This window comes from Perissodus microlepis, chromosome 10 (genome assembly GCF_051167445.1).
Source record: "Perissodus microlepis isolate ML-2025 ecotype Zambia chromosome 10, ASM5116744v1, whole genome shotgun sequence".
In the NCBI taxonomy this organism is placed as follows: Eukaryota; Metazoa; Chordata; class Actinopteri; order Cichliformes; family Cichlidae; genus Perissodus; species Perissodus microlepis.
In genome coordinates, this window is record NC_140470.1 from 19,770,239 (window position 1) to 19,792,511 (window position 22,273).

Consider the following 22,273-nt stretch of genomic DNA (forward strand, 5'->3'; position numbering starts at 1 on the left):
TGGTGGGCCGGTCAGTCAAAACGCCCGGGCCGATTTTTTTGTCCCAGTCCAGCTCTGTATGCAGCTTATCTGCAGTCTGGAGTTACCTACATCTTCCTATTCAGAAGGCAGAATTTCCGAGTTCTGAGTACAATCGAAAGCACCACGACTGCAGTTTTTGTGTTGGATGTAAAAAGCGCACATGACGCTGTGACGTAGGCTAGAATCATGTCAGCGATCAATGACGGTCCAGGCGTGGGATTTCTCTCGTGGAAATATGCAGATTATTTTTTCCTTTGTATTGGTAGGTGGCACAGTGCACTTGTGGCAAGTAAGCAAGCTAGAAGACTGGCAATCTTGCTGGGTATCCAGTTACGGAAGCAACACACTAACAAGAGAATTCTGAGTAAAACCGAAGTTACTTTACCTAGTAACTAGTTACTTTGCAAGTAACTTGAAGTAACTGAGTTACTTTTGATAGAAGTAACTAGTAATGTAACTAAATTACTAATTTAAAGTAATTTACCCAACACTGCTTATATGTGACATCCTTTATTTGTTGGTGAAAACAAACAAACTGAAATGAAGTTATCGAGATGCATTGGAATATTGAATTGTATCGTTGACATGATAATTGAAATTGAATTGAAATGTGAGTAGGGCTGGGTACCAAAACTCGATACCTTTTTAGTACCGACCAAAACCATTCGGTAGATACTGATACTGAAAAAAAAGAATATTTTTCTGTACTTTTCCAATAAAATCTCTGTTAGTGAGCCACACAGCTCTTTTCCTTCTGCTGCTGCGCATCACATGCCAGCAGTGGCTTCGCGCATGAGCAAATCTTTTACCCCGCTGCATCTTTTTGTCTGGATGCAGTGAGTAAAAATCATGTTCCATCTTCCACTCAGCCTTAAAAAGTTCCAGTTTCGTATTAACTGTCCTGAGAGTTTGTTTGAGGACTGACCTATCAGAGTCAGAGTTTTTAAACTCTTTAATGCCCCGATTCAGAACGGTGTAGGTGAACCAGTGTTTTTTCACAAAAATATTGAAGAAACAGTACAACATCATATGACAAAACGCCCTAAAAAATGTTGTGTCCTAAACAAGGTGGCAAACCTGGCTGACAGATGTGAAAATATTTTAAACAGTTGAAAACTGACTCAAACTTTACTCCTTCTATATCTGGTGTACCTTCAGTCTTGAGGTGTTCAACAGCAGAGTTGTACGTCTCTATGGTATGTTCAGCTCCACACTGATTTAGATCACCACCCTGAAAAACAGATCGTGTCATTAAACAGTACCTACAGAAATGATGTGTACGACTAAAGCTTTCACAGAAGCCACCAATGCAATGTGAGCTCAAATGATCTCCACTAATTGACTGTAGTTTTATCTATTTATTTGCTGAACCTAAGGGATTAACAACTTTGAAGATTTCTAGGTATAGCAGCAGTTTAAGACATGATGGACTTTGGTCATGATGGACTTTGCCACTTGCATGTGTGGCAACAATCGAACACACACACATGTGTGTGTGTGCTTGAGTACAAAGAAAAAGCACGAAAACGAGCGCAACTGTTTGGGGATGGCACATTATCTAAATACGGTGAAAGAGCAAAGTCAGAGAAATCAAGCACCACGGCTAGCTCCGCCAGCCTGCTGTCAGTGTGAAATGACACATTTGTGGACGCTTCCCATGGCGGCGGCATGAAAAGAAGAAGAGGACAAAGGATGGATGAGTCTGTGCTTAGCGGTGTTGTGCTACAAAATGATGGTCTGCCAAAAACGGATCAGTCGTATTTAAACTGCCATAACAACTTGTTGGTCTACAATATGTGAAAAGATCTATCAAATGTAACCTTCATGAATGAAATGAAGTCATCTTGAGCCAGAAACAAAATTGCTATAACAAGGTAGAAGCGGCAATCAGTTTTTGTTAGTGATGTTTATACATGCTTTATTTATGCAGTTGAAAAAATGTGGTTGCTATTAAAAATGTGTTTTTTAAGAGTAGTGTGGCCAAGAGGACAGCAGATGTTTCAAGAAATGTAAGAATAGTTGTGTAAAGATATTTTAAGTGGACCAAGAGGATAAGGCGTTTGTAAACCCTGTTGCGGGAAGTCTATCTAGCAAGATATGTAAAGATATTGGCCATAAAAAAACAGAGGGAAAGATAGGAAGTGAGTTTTTGTGAGGCAATGAGTTGTTGGCACAAGACAAGTGGTCGTTGGTAGCCATGACAACAAGGAGGTCCCATAAATGGGGCTGGGCTGTTTGTTGCTGGCAGGAAAAATCAAAAACAGACGCACACTAGGGCTGGGCGATATATCGAGGTTTTTAAAAATATCGATATATTTTTATACGAGATATAAGATGTGACCATATCCTTTATATCGATATATACGTTATAATTATAGTTGTGGAGCCACAAGTTTGCCTCTCTTTCATCCACTTTTGTCTTTACGCAACGTTACTCCGCCTCGCCTCTCCTTCACTGAACACAACTCCCCCTCCTCCCCCATAGCTTCACCTGCAGGCAGCGACAAGATGAACACGGCAAATCTCCGTTAACGAGTTACTGCGCATCGCTCCGTGCGTGGGGCTGGACGGCGTCAACGTGCTAACGAGCTAACCACGCTAACGAGCTAACCACGCTAACGCCATGCAGCCCACAGGGGCTGCACGGCCTAAAATCCTTTCATTTTCTCAAAAGCTGACAGCGCGCCTTATGTATGAATTCTGGTTGTGCTTGATGACCGCGAACTGATTTTATGTGGAACACGGCGCTCAGCAATCTCTCAAAAAATGTTTTAGTACGACTTTGGTAAGCTACGGAGCTGCACCGCTTGATGGATTGTCGGAGCATTACGGCTACCGAGGAGCCTCGCGTAGTAATACGCACTGTGCTTCAACGTAATATTACCGTATTGTGTGTGTATAAGGACCATAAATGGCACCTGAAGCGGATTTCAAACTCCAGGCTGTCAGTCACGCAGTAGAAGTTGGGAACAGAGCAGCTGTGAAATCTGCCTATGTTATTATGCTCAGTGTCTTTTAGTTTACATTTTGACTGCACAATTGTGAGCTTTTTGTTATGGACAAAAACAACATACTTTTCTTTTATTTATGGAGCATTATTTTTAATAAATGCTCATAATTTATTTTTGAGTAGTTTTTTTTCATGTACATCTATGCTGTATGTTAATAAAAGTGCCTGTGTGACATCTGGGACACAGCTTTGACCAAGAACTCTCTTTTTGTTCTTACTTTATGGCTTTAAAAAAATATTGAGATATATATCTTATATCGCCATCCAGCTAAAAAATATCGAGATATGAATTTTGGGTCATATCGCCCAGCCCTAACACACACACACCCCAAAAGAAAAAAAGGTCAGGGGAAGCCCAGGCTGAACAAGGTTCATCCCTCGGAATTGTGATTCCAAGATCACCTGCCTGGACCTCCCCCTAGCAGATGAACATAGAGAGCCAGGAGAGCCCAGGGCTCGAACCCGGACCTCTATGTTTCTAACCTGCTAGCCCGCCATGTGTCGCCACATGACAGGTGAAGAGAATGGGGAAAATTCTTCTATTTCAAGTGCACATGCTGTACATCGTGCAAGCAGCCTTTCCAAATTAGCTGGAGACCACGCATTTTTTCACCCAAATACTCAACACATTTCACACACTCACACCTGCTTTTTGCCCTGCACACCTCTTTCTCGAATTATTTATCAACAACCACTCCTTTTTCACCTCTGCTACCTTCTTACATCCTCTTAGCTAGCACCAGTGACTGGACAAAACACCTACCCACTGCTTTTCTCATCATTTCTTTTGTCACGGTCAATTCATTCGCCTGGACGCATTAGCTAAACCAACTTTACAAAACAAGTTTCCCCGAAGAGCCCGCTTCTCAGCTTAGCTGCCTACATTTCAGGACCTAGCTAAGGACGGTACTTACCCACACGAACACATTTAACTTACCGAAAAAAAGCCACGGGGCTTCGGTCTGCCTGTAGTCCACTTTACTCAAGAACACCTCAGGCTGTCACTATGAAACAGCTGGTCGTGATTTTGTAACGTAAACGCTGGACCTCCTCTCAGCGTCTGGCTCCATCTGCCCTTCCCGAACAGAGATAAGAAAGTTTCTCCATGACTGCAGCTGCCAGTCAAAGCTGTCATGATGACGTTTCACCCCAATTTAACAGCTTTGTGTTACTAATTAGAATCAAACTTATAAGAAAGGAGACCCAATGAACACAAATCAGCCTGATGAGAACTACTGATAATGAAAGAAAGCATCTTTGGAAAAAAATGATCTGAGATTTTTTTTTTCTAATTTTAGTCTGACCCCAGTCCCATCCGCTAACATAGATGAGGGTTTTTTGTGACCTATACTGCAGCCAAGATACTAGGCGGCGATAGAGACGTTTTGGCTTCATTTTTGGGGAGCATGTTTCCTACAGTATTGCTGCCCTCTGCTGTTGCAGTACCTCACAGTCAGACGCAACGGCTCAGTCACCTGATGCATTGTCTCCAAAATGTACATATAAATGAGACTTTTCAAAGAAACCGATTGTTACAGCTTTTGTAATACATTCTTCGACTGCTTTTGACCTTACGGACTACACCCATTATTATTTGCTTAACATTATTTGTGTGGTATTTCGTTTTTATTCATTTTAATTTCAGCAGGTGGTATCACACCCACTTTTCAGTCGCTTACCTTTTCCAAAACAATGATCTTTATTTTGTTATTTTCCTTACACTTAATCAAAGTATTAGTAAGAACAGTCACAACATTCAGAGTGGATGGTTCATTTTATTTGACATTCAGTTTTTGTAAAATAACCAAGGCAATGCCAGGCATAAAGTCCAAAAACCAACATGAAGCAATTTAACAGAAAAGAAATGGCACTGAGAGCCACATTAAACAGAGCAGGTCCTAAAGCTCTTTTTGGATAAACTCAATGGACAAAAACAATTCATCTTAAACAAGAATCTGCAGGGAGTGTCGGGGAGAGCAGCCCCACAAGTACAATTCATCTCTACACATCTGTCAGTCAGAGGCAACAGTATCGAAGAGCAGATTTAAGAACGCATTCGGCAAATACAGTAAAACGTCTTTACAGAGCTCTCACTCCGTGGCAGCTATAGATTCCATTTCTGTATTTGCTCACACTCGAAAAATTATGATTTTTACAAAGAATCGTGAAAAGTGGAAACAGTGAAACATCTGGATATCAGATGCAAGGCTAACTTTGCTGTCACACTGGTCAAAAATAGTTTTCTGTCTCTGGGTTTTTAGTCACATTCAGTAAAGATCATCAAATATGAAAGTCTAACAGCAGTACTAGTTAAGTAGACAAAATACATCCTGAAATTATGATTGCAGAGCAAGCCAATTAGGAGCAACTAAAAAAATAAAGATTAAAAAATAAAAAAAAAAAAAAAAAAAAAAAAAAAAAAGGATATTCAGGTTAACTTATTGTACTTGTATGTATGTGTGACTTTACAATCTGAAAAGGCATTACGGCCCCTTAGAGGAGCTTAACTGTAAAATGAATCCTGCTCAGTGTGAGGAGCACCAGTGATGGCTAAGACATTTGTTGGCACATTACCACAGTCACTGATGCGTATTTTAAGTCAATTCAGAAAAAAAATGTAAAAAGAAAAACACAAATCACAGGATGTAAATAATGCATTAAAGATTGCATTTTTTTTTTTAAAGCTTCACTGTCTGCATGTACTTTATATTAATCAGATGAATACTGAGCACAATTATTAGCTTATTATGTGCTAATAATTCTATGTCAAACTGTCCCAGACAGTATGAAAAAAAATGAAGCCACAGTTCGTAGCCTGAAGAGAGAAACTGCAACTTCTCCAACGTGGAGTAATAACCGAGCAAATACTTGAGGAATCAACAGCTGACAAGCATCTCGTATTCATCATTTAATACTGAAATGCAAAATTCACATACAGCTGCCACTGACTGTTATCGCCCTCGTGGGGCGTCACGTCACATTTCATCTTACAGGTGATCTCAATGCAGGACGCAGTGGAAATGCGTCATGGCGAAAACCAAGTGTGTGTTTTAAACAGCTCAATTCATTATAACCGTTTCAAGTGCTGTATTTAAGTTAAAAAAAAAAAAATAAAAAATCAACGTTGAAGGAATGGTGTTGGTAATAAAATAAGTTGTGTACAGAAAAGTCCTTAGGTTCACCTTTCAGAAGAACATGTGCAAAATACATCAAACTCTACATTTCATCTCTTTAAAAAAATAAACAAAAAGTCAAAACAGCGTTGGTCAGGTTTGATCCTACACTGATCGTGTATTCATTCTCAACCCTGCAGCCCACGCTTCCTAATGTCAAGAATATGGTCATTCATACTAATAAGACCTTTAATAATAGTGCTAGTAAGTAATACTGCTGAGCGCTAATTAATGCGTCTCCTGTCCGTCTGCACCATGCTGATCCCACTCCTAACAGTAGAGGGCACCAGAGTGATCACACCAGCTTAAAAGATGCATCATATAGACTGGAGAAGCAGCAACACTGGCTGGTCTCAAAGATCAGAGGGCTTGATTTCCCAGCAGCTTCTTATCCAAAAATTCTCTTTGCTCTCAGGCACGTGAAGAAACAAAGAAAGGAAACTTTGGAGAAACCAAGCCCTCGTCTTATATATAATATCTCAACACTCCTCTGGTTTAATATAGATTCCGTACAGAGCAACATTTATGTACATTACACACAAACAGATTGGGCCATTTCCTCGTACACAGACATCAGAGGGTATTTGGTTGCCGACATCCACAGAACAGCTTTGGAGCATTGCTAGTAAAAAATGACATTAGTGCAAATATAACCCCAAAAGAAAAAAAAGGTAGAAAAAAAAAAAAAAAACATTGATAGCAAGGTTATAGCACATTGGGGACAAACAAATTCTGTGGTCAGAGTGGCAGCACGGTCTACATATAAGCGTGCATCAGGACTTGCCATCCTCAAGTTTTCAGTCTTTCACACTCATTTCAAAGCATATTTCTTCCTCGTCGTGCTTCATCTGCTAAATGCAGTAGCCAAAAGAAAGAGTGTGTTTTTGTGAAAAAAAAAAAGAAGCAGCTATGGCTCAATTTGCTGGTATCAACAATTTATGGAGTAAACTGACTGACGAGCAGGAAAACCCTAATGTCTTAGAAAATACAGGGTCTCTAATGTAACTGGATGAAAGGAGCTGATTGGCTCCTGCCATCAGCGATCAACAATGTGAATGATTGGTTGATCTGTTAGTGAGCTAAGCTTGCAACGGTAAGCGCGAGTGAGAACCATAAAATAGAGCTAATGAGGGCAAAATCCGAGCTCCTTATCAACTCTGTGGACTAATTTATACCTCGTCTCTCCATCTTCCCCTTAGTCCATTTGCAGCGTGTGGTATCCAATAAAGCAGTAATGTAAAAATGACCTTAAAAATAAAGTTGCTTTAACAGTAATACAAAAGTTTGGCGATGAGGAATAGAACTGTTTTTTTGCTGGGACCAGCCAAACAAGTCTGAATCAGATATTGAAGTAGTATAAAAGCAAAAGCTTGACACATGTAAGTTATTCAATGTGAACCAAGAGTTCACACTGCACCCCTCAGCTAGACCATACCATGTGTCCTCTGCTTAGCACCAGGCTTTAGGTCATGCGGCGACCTCAATAAACAACATTCAGTCTGCTAACGCTCAGTATTCACTAAATCACAACACTACTGACACCCAGCAGTGAAAAACAAAAAATGTGGAGAATTTCTAGACGTTATGAAATGTTAAGACTTTGTCACGGTATAAAATGCAACCATCAGTAATCGATAGTCTGATCAATTTTTCGATAAATCGTGGCACCCAAACACTATGAAATGTACAGCAGTGAAAGTTCAAGCTGTACAAACAAAGGCAGGAGCAACCATCGCCCTAAATGTCGGGCATCAAAAGGTAAGGGGTAAAAGCATGATTGTAGGGGGAAAAAAAGAAAAAGGCCGTGATGGAAATCCGATTTTCACATTTTCTGGACATGGTGTAAAACTCCCAATTCATTCTGAGATGAGATTACTGCATCCTGTTTTTTGTATTAAATTTGAATCCCTGTGAAAGAACATGTGGAAAACAACTGCACCTGTGATGAAATCACTGCTGGCATGGGTTACACCTGTCATGGGAAACCTTTCACTGCTCCAAGTACTAACATTTTATAAAGCTGCAATCATTGTCTTCTCTTTTTTTTAATACCGAGTGATGAATTTCTGCTTAGAGATCGTTTTAGATCTTTTGAAACATAATATGGATATGAAGGAGTTGGACATGATGGGGGAGCCAACAGCAAACAGTTGGACAAGTACAATAGGGGATTATTTAGATTGTGTGATTATATATGCATGCATGCATGTATGTTGTGTGTGTGTTAAAATGGAGCTCAGGGGTTGAATGGAGGAGGGGGTGGAGGACGAGGAGGAGGTTCCACTGAATGGGGAGTTGGTGGGTTAGATTGTGATGATGGACCAGTAGAGTTTTCCTCGCTGTCCACAAGGGAGACCGATTTTAGCTGAGGGAGGGATTCGGGTTCAGCAGGGTTCGCCTCTGCTTGGGTCAGTACCTGTGACGTTGGTTGGTGAAAGGTGGAGACAGAATGGCAGAGAGATGCAGGAGCGTCAGGTGTGTCTGATGTGCAAGAGGTAGAGAAAGAAGATGCAGAAGGGTGATCTGCAGGGGACTGGTGCGGCACAGAATCAGTTGCAAGAGGAGAAGAAGAACAAGAGGAAGATGATAATGGAGGGTTGACGATGTGCAGGGGAGCAGACTGCATGCCAGTGGGGGAGGTGGAAGAGGAGGCTTCCCCAGCTGATGTGGTAGTTTCATTATCTCCCTCCTGCTCTACTGACGCTTCCTCTTTCCTAGCATCCGGTAGAGTGCTGTGGTCCTCCTCCTGCTTGTTGCCTGGGGCTTCTTCCTGTCCTGCAGGGTTCTGATTGGCTGCAGGTGTATCTTGGGTAGCTCCGCCATTAGTTGGTGATTGGCTCTTGAGTTGTGAATGACAGAGAGGGCACGTTTCCTGGACATACAGCCATTTCTTCAGACAGCCAGCGTGGAAGAAATGACTGCACGGAGTGATCACAGCACTGGTCATGTCCTGGAACAAATCAAATTTCACATTAGCCTACCTTTTAAAGCCCCAGATTAACTCTCTCATGCATCCTCTTTAGATAAACATAAAAACAGTTCATACCTGGAAGCAGATAGCACAGATGTCGTTATACTGCTGCAGCTGTGTATTGCTAGCTGTGGGGAGGCTTTTTATCTTGTTTACAGCATCTCTCCTGAGCAGGAAGCTCTGCCAGCCCAGCTGGGCTCTGAGCCAGACGTTATAGTACGAGTGGACCAAGATGATGGTGCTTCCCATCACACTCCACTCGCCAAATACAGTCTCTGATACACCATAGCACACCACGCACACCGCAACCTGGCGAGGGAACAAATCACTGACAGTGAGGCAGAGACCGTGCTGATGCATTAGATGACAGTGTCTGTTTACAGTCAGAAGGCAGAACTTAGCAAAGAGTTGGTGTATGTGTGTGTGACATACCAGAAACTCCAGCAATCTGTAGGTCCCATTTACACAATATATGACTTCATCCATGTTCTCCACTGGAGCTTTACGAAACTCCTCCACCATGAAGAGAACATAGATCAAAAGAGTGCCAAGGACCTGGCGGTACAGTGTTTCAGAGTTATTATGGAATTAAACAAACAAGCAAATATAAATGTTTAATTAGTATTAGGCTCAACTGTTTGGGTAGAGCAAGTTTAAACTATTTAATTTAATGTTTTTGCACACTGCGATGCGGTTGTGTGTTACCTGGAGAGAGGTGAGGATTGAGGAGGAGATGATGATGAGAAGCCAGAAGTCCATGTGGAAGAACTGGCAGATCATATAAGCCATGTACGCTGGAAAGATCAGCAGGAAGAGACAGAGAGAAACTGCACGGAAGTGCTTCCACAAACTCCTACGGGATAGGCAGCAAAACGAGCATATGAGAAAGCAGTCAGGTTGATAGCAGGCTTTGCATACACACATTGAGTCAGATTACATTTATTGATGTCAAAAAGACTAACTGCCTGTTTAGGTAGGAATGAAGAAAGAAGGACTGTACACTGTAGTGTTACTTAATTTATGACGTTAGCATGAGTTGTACTGATGACCATAGATAATGAATACTGTGATAATTAACTAACTGCCCATAGTTATTAATAGTTGTTTATGATCAGTACAAAATAAAACAAACAGTGGGACACAGAGTTTTCTTAAAAATAAACACATAAAAAAAAGTCTTTGGTATATTCTCTTACTTGTCTCTAGATGCTCCCAGGGCTAGGACAATAGGATCTGCTATCTCCAGCATGGACTGCAGGATGGAAGCAACAACAATAAAGAGGATGATAGAGAGGAGGAAGGCTCTGTGAATGACCTGCAGCTCAATGAGGCCAGTTTGGACCGCAAGGATTAGCAAGGTGATACCTTCAGTCATCCCCCTGCACAGAGAGGAAACAAATTAGAGTTAACACACCACACAATTATATGCCTTGGCTTTGCACTCAAGTTGGAGATCATATACACATTTATCCAGACTTGACCTTTGGGTATACAATGTCAATTATTTTATCCTATTAGACAGTTGTGTGAAATGCAGACATCCTTAAAGAATAGTTCCAGATATATATGTTTCCACACGAATGGGATAAACAGTCAGAAATAGGGATGGGTACCGGTATCCGGTGCCATGATGGCACCGGTTCTGACATAAACGGTAGTAACCAGACCGAAAAGCAGCGCACATTTCGGTGCTTTATTTCGGTGCTTTTTTTTCCTGAGATGTGATACACTTTAGATTCTAGCCAATCATTTTACGTTTCTGAGGATAGTAGGCGGGTCCAGGTACGTACGTTCTTTTAGAGCAGAGCTACAGATTAAAAATGCCCAAGGAGAAGCGGTCAAAAGTATGGCTGTACTTCACAGCAAAATATGCAAACTCAGCAGCCTGCAACAACTGCTTTAAGGTGATACTGTGATACTGTCAAAGGAGGTAACACCTGGCGACGCATAGCGTTTTTTTTTAAAAGCCGAGAAATGCGCCGTATTTGATAGCTTGCTGCGAGACCTCACTCCGTGCACATCTACTGCGGGTGGGTTGCCTGTTATCGGACCCGGAGCAACATCCCCCAAAAACCCGAAGAATAGAGTCCTGGCCCCTAGCCCTGCCAGTGTAGCAGAAATGATGATGGATGATGATGGCAGCAGCAGCCGTTCTTCTCTGCGTGAGTAGCTTAATGTTGTTCGTGTGTAATTTATGTTGAGTAGGCTAACCACGTTATTACATTAATGCATGTAAGGTGAACTAGCAAACATCATCATAGCTACATGCGGCTGTCTTCTTGTTTGATGGCAGATACTCCCTTCACGCTGGCCAAAAAGGCTAAAATGACCAAAGAAAAAGTGGAAAACAGTTAAACATGAGAGGTTTTTGGACAAAGTTTGTGTTTTTTCCATTGTTTAAGCACTGCTTCCAGCCAAGAGTGATACCATATATGCCCCATAGCTGCAGAAAAGGCTAACATTGTTATCTTTTTACAAAAAAACACAGCTGAACATGAGGTTTTTGGACCAATTTTGTGTTCTCCATTCTTTAAGCACCGGTTTGAGCACCGTTTAAGCACTGACACCGTTTCAAAAGTACCGGTTTGGCACCGGTATCGGATAAAACCTAAACGATACCCATCCCTAGTCAGAAAACATATTGCCTCCAGTCATGATGGTTACTGGGACAGAGGCTAAAACAGACTAAACTAATTAAAACAAACATACCAGAAGACATCAAGAAAATAAAAACCTTGCTGACCTGTGCATGGTGTTGTCATTCATAAAGGCTCTGTAGCCCTGCAGGTAGAACTTGCACAGTGTGAGAACGCCCAGCGCAATGAAAGAAACTGTGAAAACCAGACCCAGCAGAGAGTACGGTGTACTACAGCATTCTGCGATACTGGAGAAAGGAGGAGCAAATTACTTAGAGAACATGACAAAAAAACAACAACTTTCTAAACAATTTTAAATATTTAGATCACGTCCTTAAAGTTCTGATGAGTATCTCAGTCGTCTGCTTTAACTTAATTCTGTCCACCAGGGCAAAACATGGGTTATTTAGCACTGTGACAAATGGATCTAACACATCTTTTAGAATTTCCTCTTGACACATTTCTGCAAAATTATCTCAAAATCTAAAAACTTGCTTTACTCAAACTCTGCAGACTGACTTGCTTTGCAATCTAATGTCTCTGTAATTTATATGATGCTATACATTTATATAATTAGATTTTCTAAATAAAATCTAGTACATCGAAACTAGATTTATGTTTTGTACACACTACCTGCCCTTCAGTCAAAAGAGCTTGCAAAGAAAAGCGTCTGGATGGTTACTGGACGCTTTTCAGACGCTTTTCTTTGCAAGCTCCTTTGACTACGATGACCTGGATGACTGAGAACCTTCACAGACATACCTGCCCTTCAATGATACAAGGCAATAAATAGATAAACACCTTCTAAAGGGTCAGTGACGTAAAATGTAAAGTGTCTTGCAGCCTGATTTATGGTCTTACCTTGTAAGAAAAAGGAAAAGCAGCCTCTCTCTGGAGGTAGGCTGGTCTCTTGTGCTGAAGTAGGAGTATATCTGCAGAGCAAACAGCACGAGCCAAAAACACATGAAGAGAACTGGAAGGACCAGCTGGTTCCACAGTGACATTCCCAAAGCAAGAAGCCCGTACACTTCTACCACCTGCAGGACAGAAAAAGACCGAAATAAAGAATACCTTTGATACCATCTACAGGAAAATATCTCAGAACTGAAATCCTGTCACAGAAACTGAAAAGCTTGCAACATCAGCCCACAATAAATACCTGAGCCAGCTCTCTGTAGGCAGTCTTGGCCAGGTTATATGGTACCAGCAAGTTAGACGCTAGGAAGTAAATGACCTCCAGGCCTGTGAAGATCATTGAGAACTTATTGATGAAGACGATGGTCTCGAGTGGGACCAGACACAGTCTAGCCACTAGAGGGAGGAGGTGAGCAGAGAACAGCCAAATCCTCTTGGTTTGCATCACACAGGAACAAAGTGTACAAACCACCAGCTGACCTGAAAGAAGACACACATACACACATATATAAAACAAAGAGTTGAATAAATGACTAAAGACACTATTATCACTCTGATTTTAAAACGGTTTTTGTGATGTGGTATTTATCATTTTCGTGTAACTGACAATTAAAAGAAAATTTATCAGAATATTTATAGCTCTCCTAGAGTGGTGAAAATGTGTCAAACACCAAAAAGGAACAAACATTTAAAAGAGAAGAGAAGCAGCTTTAATCTCACATTGCTCCTTGCAGTAGCATATTTTTGTCACTGTACTCATCTTATTTTCGCTTTCTCAGGTTTTCACTACGCAGTAAAAGCAGCGCTCTGCGGTCTATTTATAGCACAGGAGACTCCATCTATACTCTCTAGTAAGTTGAAACTAGGTCCTAAAAACACAGACTCTACAGCATTTTCTATTTAGAAAATGATTAATTTTTACATAATTAAGCATAGCAGCAACAGACATAATAAAAAACTACAAGAGGCTGTTCTTTTTGTTTTCCCACCCAGAGGAAGACTGAAGCACATACGTATGTGAGCACTTCTTAATTCTGGAATTGGTACAAATTAGGTCCCTTCATAATCCCATTAATGTGGATGCTGTGGCATTAGGTATTCATATAATTAATGAAAGTGCTCACATGGACATGAGAGCAATGCTAAATATGTACATATGTGCAGCCAAGTATTCTATTTCCACTTTTTTTGTTAAAAAGACAAAAACAAGGTGTGCTTATTCCTGTTACACAAACATTTCTTAAGGAAAAGACTCAAGTGTCTGCTTTTCTTTTGCCAGTACCTGTATGCATCTTCTTAGCAACTTTGCACAGTCTACTATAGTCCATGAATGTTTACTGACCCAGGTTACACAAATTCAATTACTGCCCCAAGCGGGGTCGAAAAACACAATCCCAAAATGAAGACTGCTTTCTTTTGGATGAAATTCACACAGACCCATGGCAAAAGATGCATCCTACTCGTCATATGCTCTGAATACTATGCCCATTCAGTTTAGCCATTTGGTTAGAGCATATGAATTCTGAGCTTTAGTCCTACTGGTTGTACTGCAGTGCTACGAGGTGCCAATCTATAGAATTAATGTTCCTATACTTTGTACAGCAGTATGTGCAGCCATTAAAAAGAAGGAAACAGTTCAGATTAAAATAAATAAATAAATAAATATCTTTCTGCTGCCCAAGTGGGTCTACGGGTCTGTATCTACTAGTGGTGCAACGGATCACGGTTGATCCGTAATCCGAACCGATCCCACTCCACGGTTTGGCACGCACGTGATCCGAAGATTCGAAAAAGAAGAAAGAAAAAGTATGTGTATGGTGCGCGTGGTGGGTCTGTCAAGTGATAGTTATGGCCAGCGCTAGCGGTCCAAGTGGAGGAGCAGAGGAGTTTGCGGTATTTAAGCAGCCCTTTGCTGCCCAGTCCGACCGGGCTAAAGCTATTACAAAAGCTATTGGGGTGTTTAGCTGCAGACGGGAGGCCGTATTCCGTTGTGCAAAACAAGGGGTTTAAACTATGATGAACGTGCTTGAGCCACGCTATGATATCCTGTTCGCGTCCACTTTAGTGGCAAGATCATTCCAAGCATGTATGAGCAGGAAAAGATTTAAGTTATGGCTGAACTGTCCCAGGCATCTTCTGTTGCCCTAACTACTACAAATGGGTGGACCTCCAGGGCAACGGAAAGCTACGTGACCAGGACAGCTCATTATATCACAGCAGAGTGCGATATAATGAGCGATATGTATTATTGTAGGGTCTACCTTACAATATAAAGCGCCTTGAGGCGACTGTTGTTGTGATTTGGCGCTTTATAAATAAAATTGAATTGAATTGAGTGTTAGATAAAAAGACTGTACTGCCCTATATTGCACCATAATTTTTTTTTTAATAATTGCGTGGAATGAGTCTTGAGTTGAATGTTTTCAACAGGCAAAAAATACTTCAATAAGTAAATAAGTAAATGTTACATTTTTGTCTTTTTTCTTTTTTGCTGATCCGAAAATTGATCCGATCCATGACTTAAAACCGTGAGATTTTTGATCCGTTGCACCACTAGTATCTATGTGCAATACATTGGTACCTCATCATTCACATTCTTCAATAATATGAATGTTGAACAATTATACCTATGAGTGCAGTGGTGAATCTGTTCATGGAGAGAGGTTCCAGGTAGACAGGGCCTTCATAACCAGAATCCAATTCACTGCGAACATAATCCCTGACAGAGACAAACTAAAACAATCAATACAGAGGAAATTCTCACAATGTCCAGTCCTTCACATGAATTAACAAGAGGAAAACTGTCATACATACACACATCAGTATTTAAAAGAGGAGTAGTGGCATCTTGTTAGCTATTCTGGTAGATTTAAGTTTCTGTGAATGTTTACCTTGACACTTGGTGACCAGCAAACAGCAGCAGGGCCGTAAGAACATACAGGTAAAGTTTAACTAGGTGCTGACGAGGCAGAGTCAGAAGCACCAAGCTCAAGATGTAACCTGTAAAGTAGCCACAAATATAAAAGAAATACAAGAAAGTCATGCATTCTGAAAGGCATCCGTCTTCCTATTTGCAGACCAGAGTGCGTTTTAAAACACATAAATAAAGTGTATGACAGATGTTTATGACATATTTTGGGGGGGGGGGGGGGAGTTATTTTTGACAAACTGCAGAAAGCCTTACCATACAATAGCCTACTACCTAAAACCGTGTCTAAAAGCACTTCAGTGCAAAGCCATATTTATTTTTACTGCCCTGTTCTCCCTTCTTTCTTTCCACCCACAGTGCTCATCAGCACATACCAAGCCTATTGGCTCATTAACCAACTGCAGCCAAGTTTGAGAGCTCACACAGCCAAAACACAAAGAAAACTCAACAATAGCTTTATTTCAGCTAGGTTAAATTACAAAATAGAACGTGGCCTAGCTATTTCATTTATGTTACTTTCAGTGTTTCTGTGTCACTGTAAATGTATCTGGCTAACCACTTGTGCTGCAAAGACATTTTGTAATGCCTTCAAAACTGAATTCAGAACTTTGTGTTTGAGTACTGGTTTTCTGAGTTTCTAGTGTGTCTTAAAAGCAGATATGGTAAATGGCCTGTATTTGTATAGCGCTTTACTAGTCCCTAAGGACCCCAAAGCGCTTTACACATCCAGTCATCCACACATTCACACACTGGTGATGGCAAGCTACATTGTAGCCACAGCCACCCTGGGGCGCACTGACAGAGGCGAGGCTGCCGGACACTGGCGCCACCGGCCCCTCTGACCACCACCAGTAGGCAACGGGTGAAGTGTCTTGCCCAAGGACACAACGACTGAGACTGTCCAAGCCGGGGCTCGAACTGGCAACCTTCCGATTACAAGGCAAACTCCCACACTGTCAAATAATCCCTCTCAATCACTACAGAGCTGAGCCTCGTGGCTTACTGACTAATACCACACGTGAGTCGACACTTCTGAATGGAAAAAGAAATCACGCACTTTCAACCAACAGAGGTAAAACAGTAATGCATGGCATATAACACTGTTTCAGTGCAGGTCATGATAACCTGACTACAGGGAAGTACACATGATGTTTTCAAATGAGGAACTCTTTAATGTGGTACAGACAGTGCAAAGCATTTAAACAAAGTGTCTCAGTTACACCAAACATTTTCTTAAGTTTTAATACAGGAAAGGTGGCACTGACCTACGTAGTGCAGGTAGAGGGCCAGGTACTTGTACTGAAAAAGGGGGTTATTGGAAAGGCTGGAGCGCTGGATCTTCTGGAAGAAGGAGCTGACATCCCAGCGGTAGAGGACATCCAACAGCATGATGCTGGGAACACGCAGACCCACATTGAGCACAGCCTCTACGCGGTCCTTCACTGCCATGGTTTCAGTTTAAGCTCTGATCCGAAGGCAGAACTGACCACTAAGACGTGATGTTAATAGTGGGTGGTCTGTAGCAAAAGAGAGAAAATGCAAATAAAAAAAGGAAGATGGAGTCTTAATATGAAGCAGTTATAGGAGGTGAGAGTAGGAAAACAGAAGGAGAGATGAAAGCTAAAACAAAGGCAACAAAATATAAATTCAGTTATTATAAAGGTCAAAGGAAAAGCTGTGAGCTACAGAGGAAGAAAAGACAGAAGAAAAGACGAAAGACTTAAGCGGTCAATCACAAAACTGTCTCATTCATTTGTGGTCTAAACGTAAAGGTAAAACTCAACAATTGTTACATTATTACCACAAATTTTTATAATAAGTTACTAACATGACCATAAAACATTTTAAAGTTTCTAAAGGCTAGCATACTGACAGTGTTTTGTTTTTTTTCCTGATGCAAACAGGACTTTCAAGGAGACTATTGACTAAAGTACAATGGGTCCAGAGACAAAGAATTGCAGTTACCTTACTTAAAGGAAGTTTTTGGCTATTTTATAAACAAATGTGCCTTTAAGCAAATACAACAGAAACTAAAAAGTCTATTTTGCTATCTTGGTATTTTTCTTTGGTAGAATCCCAAAACATCTTTGGTGGACATATTTTATTTTTTTCTAAATGAAGGAAACCCCTTTGCCACAACAGCATAACAGAATAACTAAGGTAACTAATTCTCTAGTCAGAACAGAATACAAGAATTGGCACCATCCACAACACACAAACCTATGCCAAATATGGTTACCCACTACTTCCAGTAGTTATCACTTTACCCTGAAACCTACATACAGCCCCTCATTTTCTAAATCAAAGTACTGCAGAACCACACTGGTTAGTGTCATATCTTACTTTTTACCTTGCTTGTTTACAACTTCCTGTCACAGAGTGCAAGATGGTTGCTGCCATATGCCACATCTTTCGGTTAGTGGTTGTGGTGTCATAACAGCTCAGGAACAACAGTTAACTGTTGATTTATATCAATAAATTGCAGATTATTAGTTTAACTCACTACTTCTTTTGCCCATGCCTAAATATGTACTTATTTATTCAAGCACAGCACTAACATTAAGTAGCATACAGCTGGGAAACATTGAGCATTTTCTCACCATCTTAACTAAAGCCAATCCAGTGATGCTGTGTACATAGGAACTCCAATGTACTCTTCTGTAGGAGTTGGTGTTGAAACCCAGATAATTTTGACATGATTTTAAGAAGGCTGTTGCAATAATAACCAACAAGAAATTCTCAAAATGCTGCTAACAGTATTTTTATAGGTCCAGGCAGAAAGCACTACTGTCAGCCACAATTCACTTTGTTTACCGTCATCCACCCATACAGGAATGCCGGAAACTTGATCCTGGGAACAACAGCTAGTCTTGAATAGGTTATTATTACCAAGATTCCAAAGAAACATTGCACGGTTGACCCAGCTAAAAACAGCTTCACCCACAACTGTAATTTGCATAGTCAAATCTGTGGGTCAATAATCAACCTAGACATGTAAATCTGTCCAGGCCTTTCTATTTTCTTTCTATCACCAACAGCACAGAATCCACCATGGGAAACTGTGAAAGTACAGCATGTGGTAACACATTCAGATGTTTTAATGCAGGTGCAACTCAAAAGGTCAAGTCTGACAAATGGCATAAGAGGCATACTTGCAAAATCTGCAGTTCACATTTAAAAAAAGCACACATACTGTTCTGTTGCGCTGACAGAATGGTTACACTTCTTCTCTCTTTGCCAAAATAATTTCCTGGTTTACTTACACCTTTATTAACACTATCTGGGGGTGAGCAATGCGGTGGCGGATATAAACGCATACAAAATACAATTTCTACAAGTCAAAACAGTTTACAAAACATGAAATATATAAATAAAGAATATGTTGACTTATTATATCAACACAGATCCTGATGGAAAATCTAATGGATGGGATTAAAGAAAGAAAAAAAAAACATTTTAACTCGCATCTATGGTTCTATACATACACTAGCCAATATAAGTGTTATCCTGGCTTAAAATGGGCTTTTGGTGGACAACTAGTCATATAAGCATGATCAGTTAGCATACAGTCAGTTACCCTATCTCTGGATTTTCCTACTTATTTGATAAACAAAAATGTTTTATATGCTTGAGTAAATGGCACCTGCATTAACAGAACAGATTAAAATTAGTTTGACTACATTTTCTGATGATTTGGTGGGTGCTAAAGGTTGTTCAATGTAGGAAAATTCTTGAATATGTACAGGTTTTCAACCATTTCAACAACTGACCTCAAAGTTATGAAATGCTATTAAAAATGGCATAAAACATCTCTTACACAAATGTTGAAGTTATTAAAACATAAAAAGATTTGTTTAAAGATTGCATTTCAGTTTTGTTTCCTCCCACCTACTAAATCCCATCACTGCCACTACTGCATGATGCAAAGCAAACACACCAAATGTAATCAATGCAACTCAATATATTATTTCTAACGTATTAACCTCAAAGTGATGAAACCTCTCACAGTGATCATGAATTACTCCAAGGCAATCTGAGCATGTTTGGAAAACTCGAGGCTCTCCAACAAATCAGCAATTGTTAACCAGGCTCTCACCCAAAAGCGCTGGAGCTTAAGGAAATTCAAAGCCTCACAAAAGTGAATTCCACAGAGCAACATGTTGCCCTCTTTTTTCCTGGCCTTTTCCAAACAACATGTCTCCTGCATTTTAAAAAAAAATTAGCTGCTTACAACCCCTTCGTTTAAGTGCCCTTTAATACCTGCGTGAAGTTTTAGAGGAACATTTCACTGTGAGTGCTAGTTTTTAAAAAAGAAACGTGACGAAGTTTCAATCCACTCCATTTAAACAAAGCTCTTACATTTCTTTTCCTTCTTGAGTTGCCAACAGCAGTGTTTCCATCTCTTATCCCAGTATCCCGTAGCAGGATCCCGTTAACTTACATAACTTTAAATTTACCACGACTATCACTGCCCAGACAGACATCACTTTGCAGAATCTGAACTTATATAACAAGGCCGTCTACCAATTCATTTTTATCCGTTGTAATCCTTTGACAGCTGTAGGGTATATTGTAGTGTATTTGGTCTAATGGCTGCATACCATTTACTAGTTTAACTGAAGCACCGGCAATGAAAACGTTATGGATGAGTGAGTGCTGCAACGACTGTGCTACGCCATGAACTCTAGTAACCCCTCTGTCTCGACGGAAAAAAATTCTCGCAATTACGCCGCAAATACGGCAATATTTTGCTTGCTATGCTGGTCTGTATCGTCCACGAATACTTATAACAGACATGACAATGCATGCCTACGGTTTCCACGCAGTTTGGTGGATGTAAAAGTGATAGAAATAGCGAGCTATGACAGCGTACGTGCGCTATGTGATGAGCTGCATCAAGCTAACGCTTTCAGCTAGCATCACTGTCACCGAGCCGAGGAACTACTAACAACAACAACCTAGCTTATGTTTAACACAGCGGGAAATAAAACACTCCGAACGAATCAGCTTGCTTTTGACCTTACAAATTAAGGCGCTAGCCTTCGCACATATTCACATAAAATGTTCTAGCTTATAACGCTTGAGGATTACCATAACCTGCTCCCCTAAGCAAGTAAGCCCAAATGTAGCAGACTGGGACACTCGGCTAGCAACCAGTTATGGCACGTAGACAAATTTCTTTAAAAAAAATAAGAACTTACGTTTGAAGGACGATGTTCGCACAATGTACAACTGTTTCTGGATGCCTTACGGGTCGGATATCGACCATTTTAACTCGCCACCGCCCGAGTTAACGGTCCTCACGGAGTGAGCACTTCACGCTGAAACGACGCGGCCCATCCGCTCATCTTACCTAGCGGCCATTATCCAAGTTACCAAGCAAGATGTACCGAGCATGCGCAATGTTACTGTCCCGTACAGAAAGAACAGGTTATATTTTTTTTAACCTGACAAAGCTTTTTATTCACAACATATTGTCAAAGACTGTTATAAAGTGGAATTAGGATGTGTGATTTTTTTGTCACTCAATTAATGGTAAAAATAAATTTGGGAGGGGAATGAAACATTACAGAAATAAGTCATCATAGTATATTAACAAACGCCTAAAATATTTCATCATCATCATCATCATCATCGTTTATTTATATAGCACTTTAAAAACACACAAGGCTGACCAAAGTGCTGAACAATAGAAACATAATAGATACCATAAGAATAATAAATACGATAAAATAATAAACATAGCGAAAACAATAAAATATAAGTAAATACAAATCAGTCAACCACTAAGTCAAAAGCCAGTGAATAAAAATGCGTTTTCAATCTGGATTTAAAAAACAGCACTGATGTCGATTGCCTAATGTGAAGAGGGAGTTTATTTATTTATTTATTTATTTAGCTAGGGACAAAACCTGAAAGTAAAATTAATGGAGAGGCCTAATGCATAGCCTAAGGTGGTGGCCAGTCACTTTACTTACTTTAATTGTGTTTGATTTTACAAGTTTTGTGGAATTGTTAAGTTTATATGAATGAGATATTCTCCCGGCAGTGCGGATAAGCATAAATTCCCCTTTCGCCAGGCAAGTTATAGTAGAACAAAGGTGTGTTTTGGTCGTCAAAAAGACTGCTGTTTTTGGGAGGGGTTAGCAAACATTTCTATTAAGCATTTATATATTGGTTTAAGAAGTACATACTTCTCAAACCAATACTATTAGTATCCTTATCCTTGCGCGGACATAGACTATTTTCACTTTCATTTATTTATATTGTACATAGTATGTTTAAAAAAACTTACTTCTAATTTAATATGACACTTTGATTGCCTTTGTTTTAATTATATTTACACCTCATTTAAGGGGTTTCTCTAGTTCATATAAATATTTTAAGGGTGCATCTGTAACTAAACAATTTCTGATTCTGATTCTAGACCATGGTAAATCATAATGTGTTTCCTGCTGTGAAATTGCTGTGAAACTTGTATCAAGATACATAATGCATAGCATAAGGTAGTGGTCAGTCATTGAACCGTGACAATTAGATACTGGGCAGTTTTATTTTGAATATAGCTGAAATATTTCTTATGGCAGGCATATATATATATATATATATATATATATA

At 40.2% G+C, this 22,273-nt stretch overlaps 1 protein-coding gene across 1 annotated transcript; it reads right to left on the reverse strand.

The window, feature by feature from the left end:
* Positions 1 to 4,786: 4,786 nt before the first annotated feature.
* On the reverse strand, positions 4,787 to 21,033 carry LOC146379356 (RING finger protein 145-like). The gene is made up of 12 exons (XM_084940569.1): positions 20,857 to 21,033; positions 16,921 to 17,172; positions 15,618 to 15,726; positions 15,354 to 15,445; positions 12,971 to 13,206; positions 12,673 to 12,848; positions 11,919 to 12,059; positions 10,372 to 10,554; positions 9,881 to 10,028; positions 9,608 to 9,730; positions 9,251 to 9,484; positions 4,787 to 9,154 (listed from the first exon to the last, which is right to left on the reverse strand). Exons 2-12 carry the CDS (start codon positions 17,102 to 17,104, stop codon positions 8,441 to 8,443), a joined length of 2,340 nt encoding a protein of 779 aa, XP_084796695.1. The 5' UTR covers positions 17,105 to 17,172; positions 20,857 to 21,033; the 3' UTR covers positions 4,787 to 8,440.
* Between the last annotated feature and the right edge of the window lie 1,240 nt (positions 21,034 to 22,273).

What these genes read in the sequence shown, in the direction of transcription:
- LOC146379356 (XM_084940569.1), bottom strand. Translation starts at nt 17,104, where the DNA reads ATGGCAGTGAAGGACCGCGTAGAGGCTGTGCTCAATGTGGGTCTGCGT. An exon ending in CTTTTCCTTTTTCTTACAAG is followed by an intron (nt 12,060 to 12,672) that starts GTAAGACCATAA and finishes TCCTTTCTCCAG; the next exon opens with TATCGCAGAATGCTGTAGTA. An exon ending in CAATCCTCACCTCTCTCCAG is followed by an intron (nt 9,731 to 9,880) that starts GTAACACACAAC and finishes CTGTACCGCCAG; the next exon opens with GTCCTTGGCACTCTTTTGAT.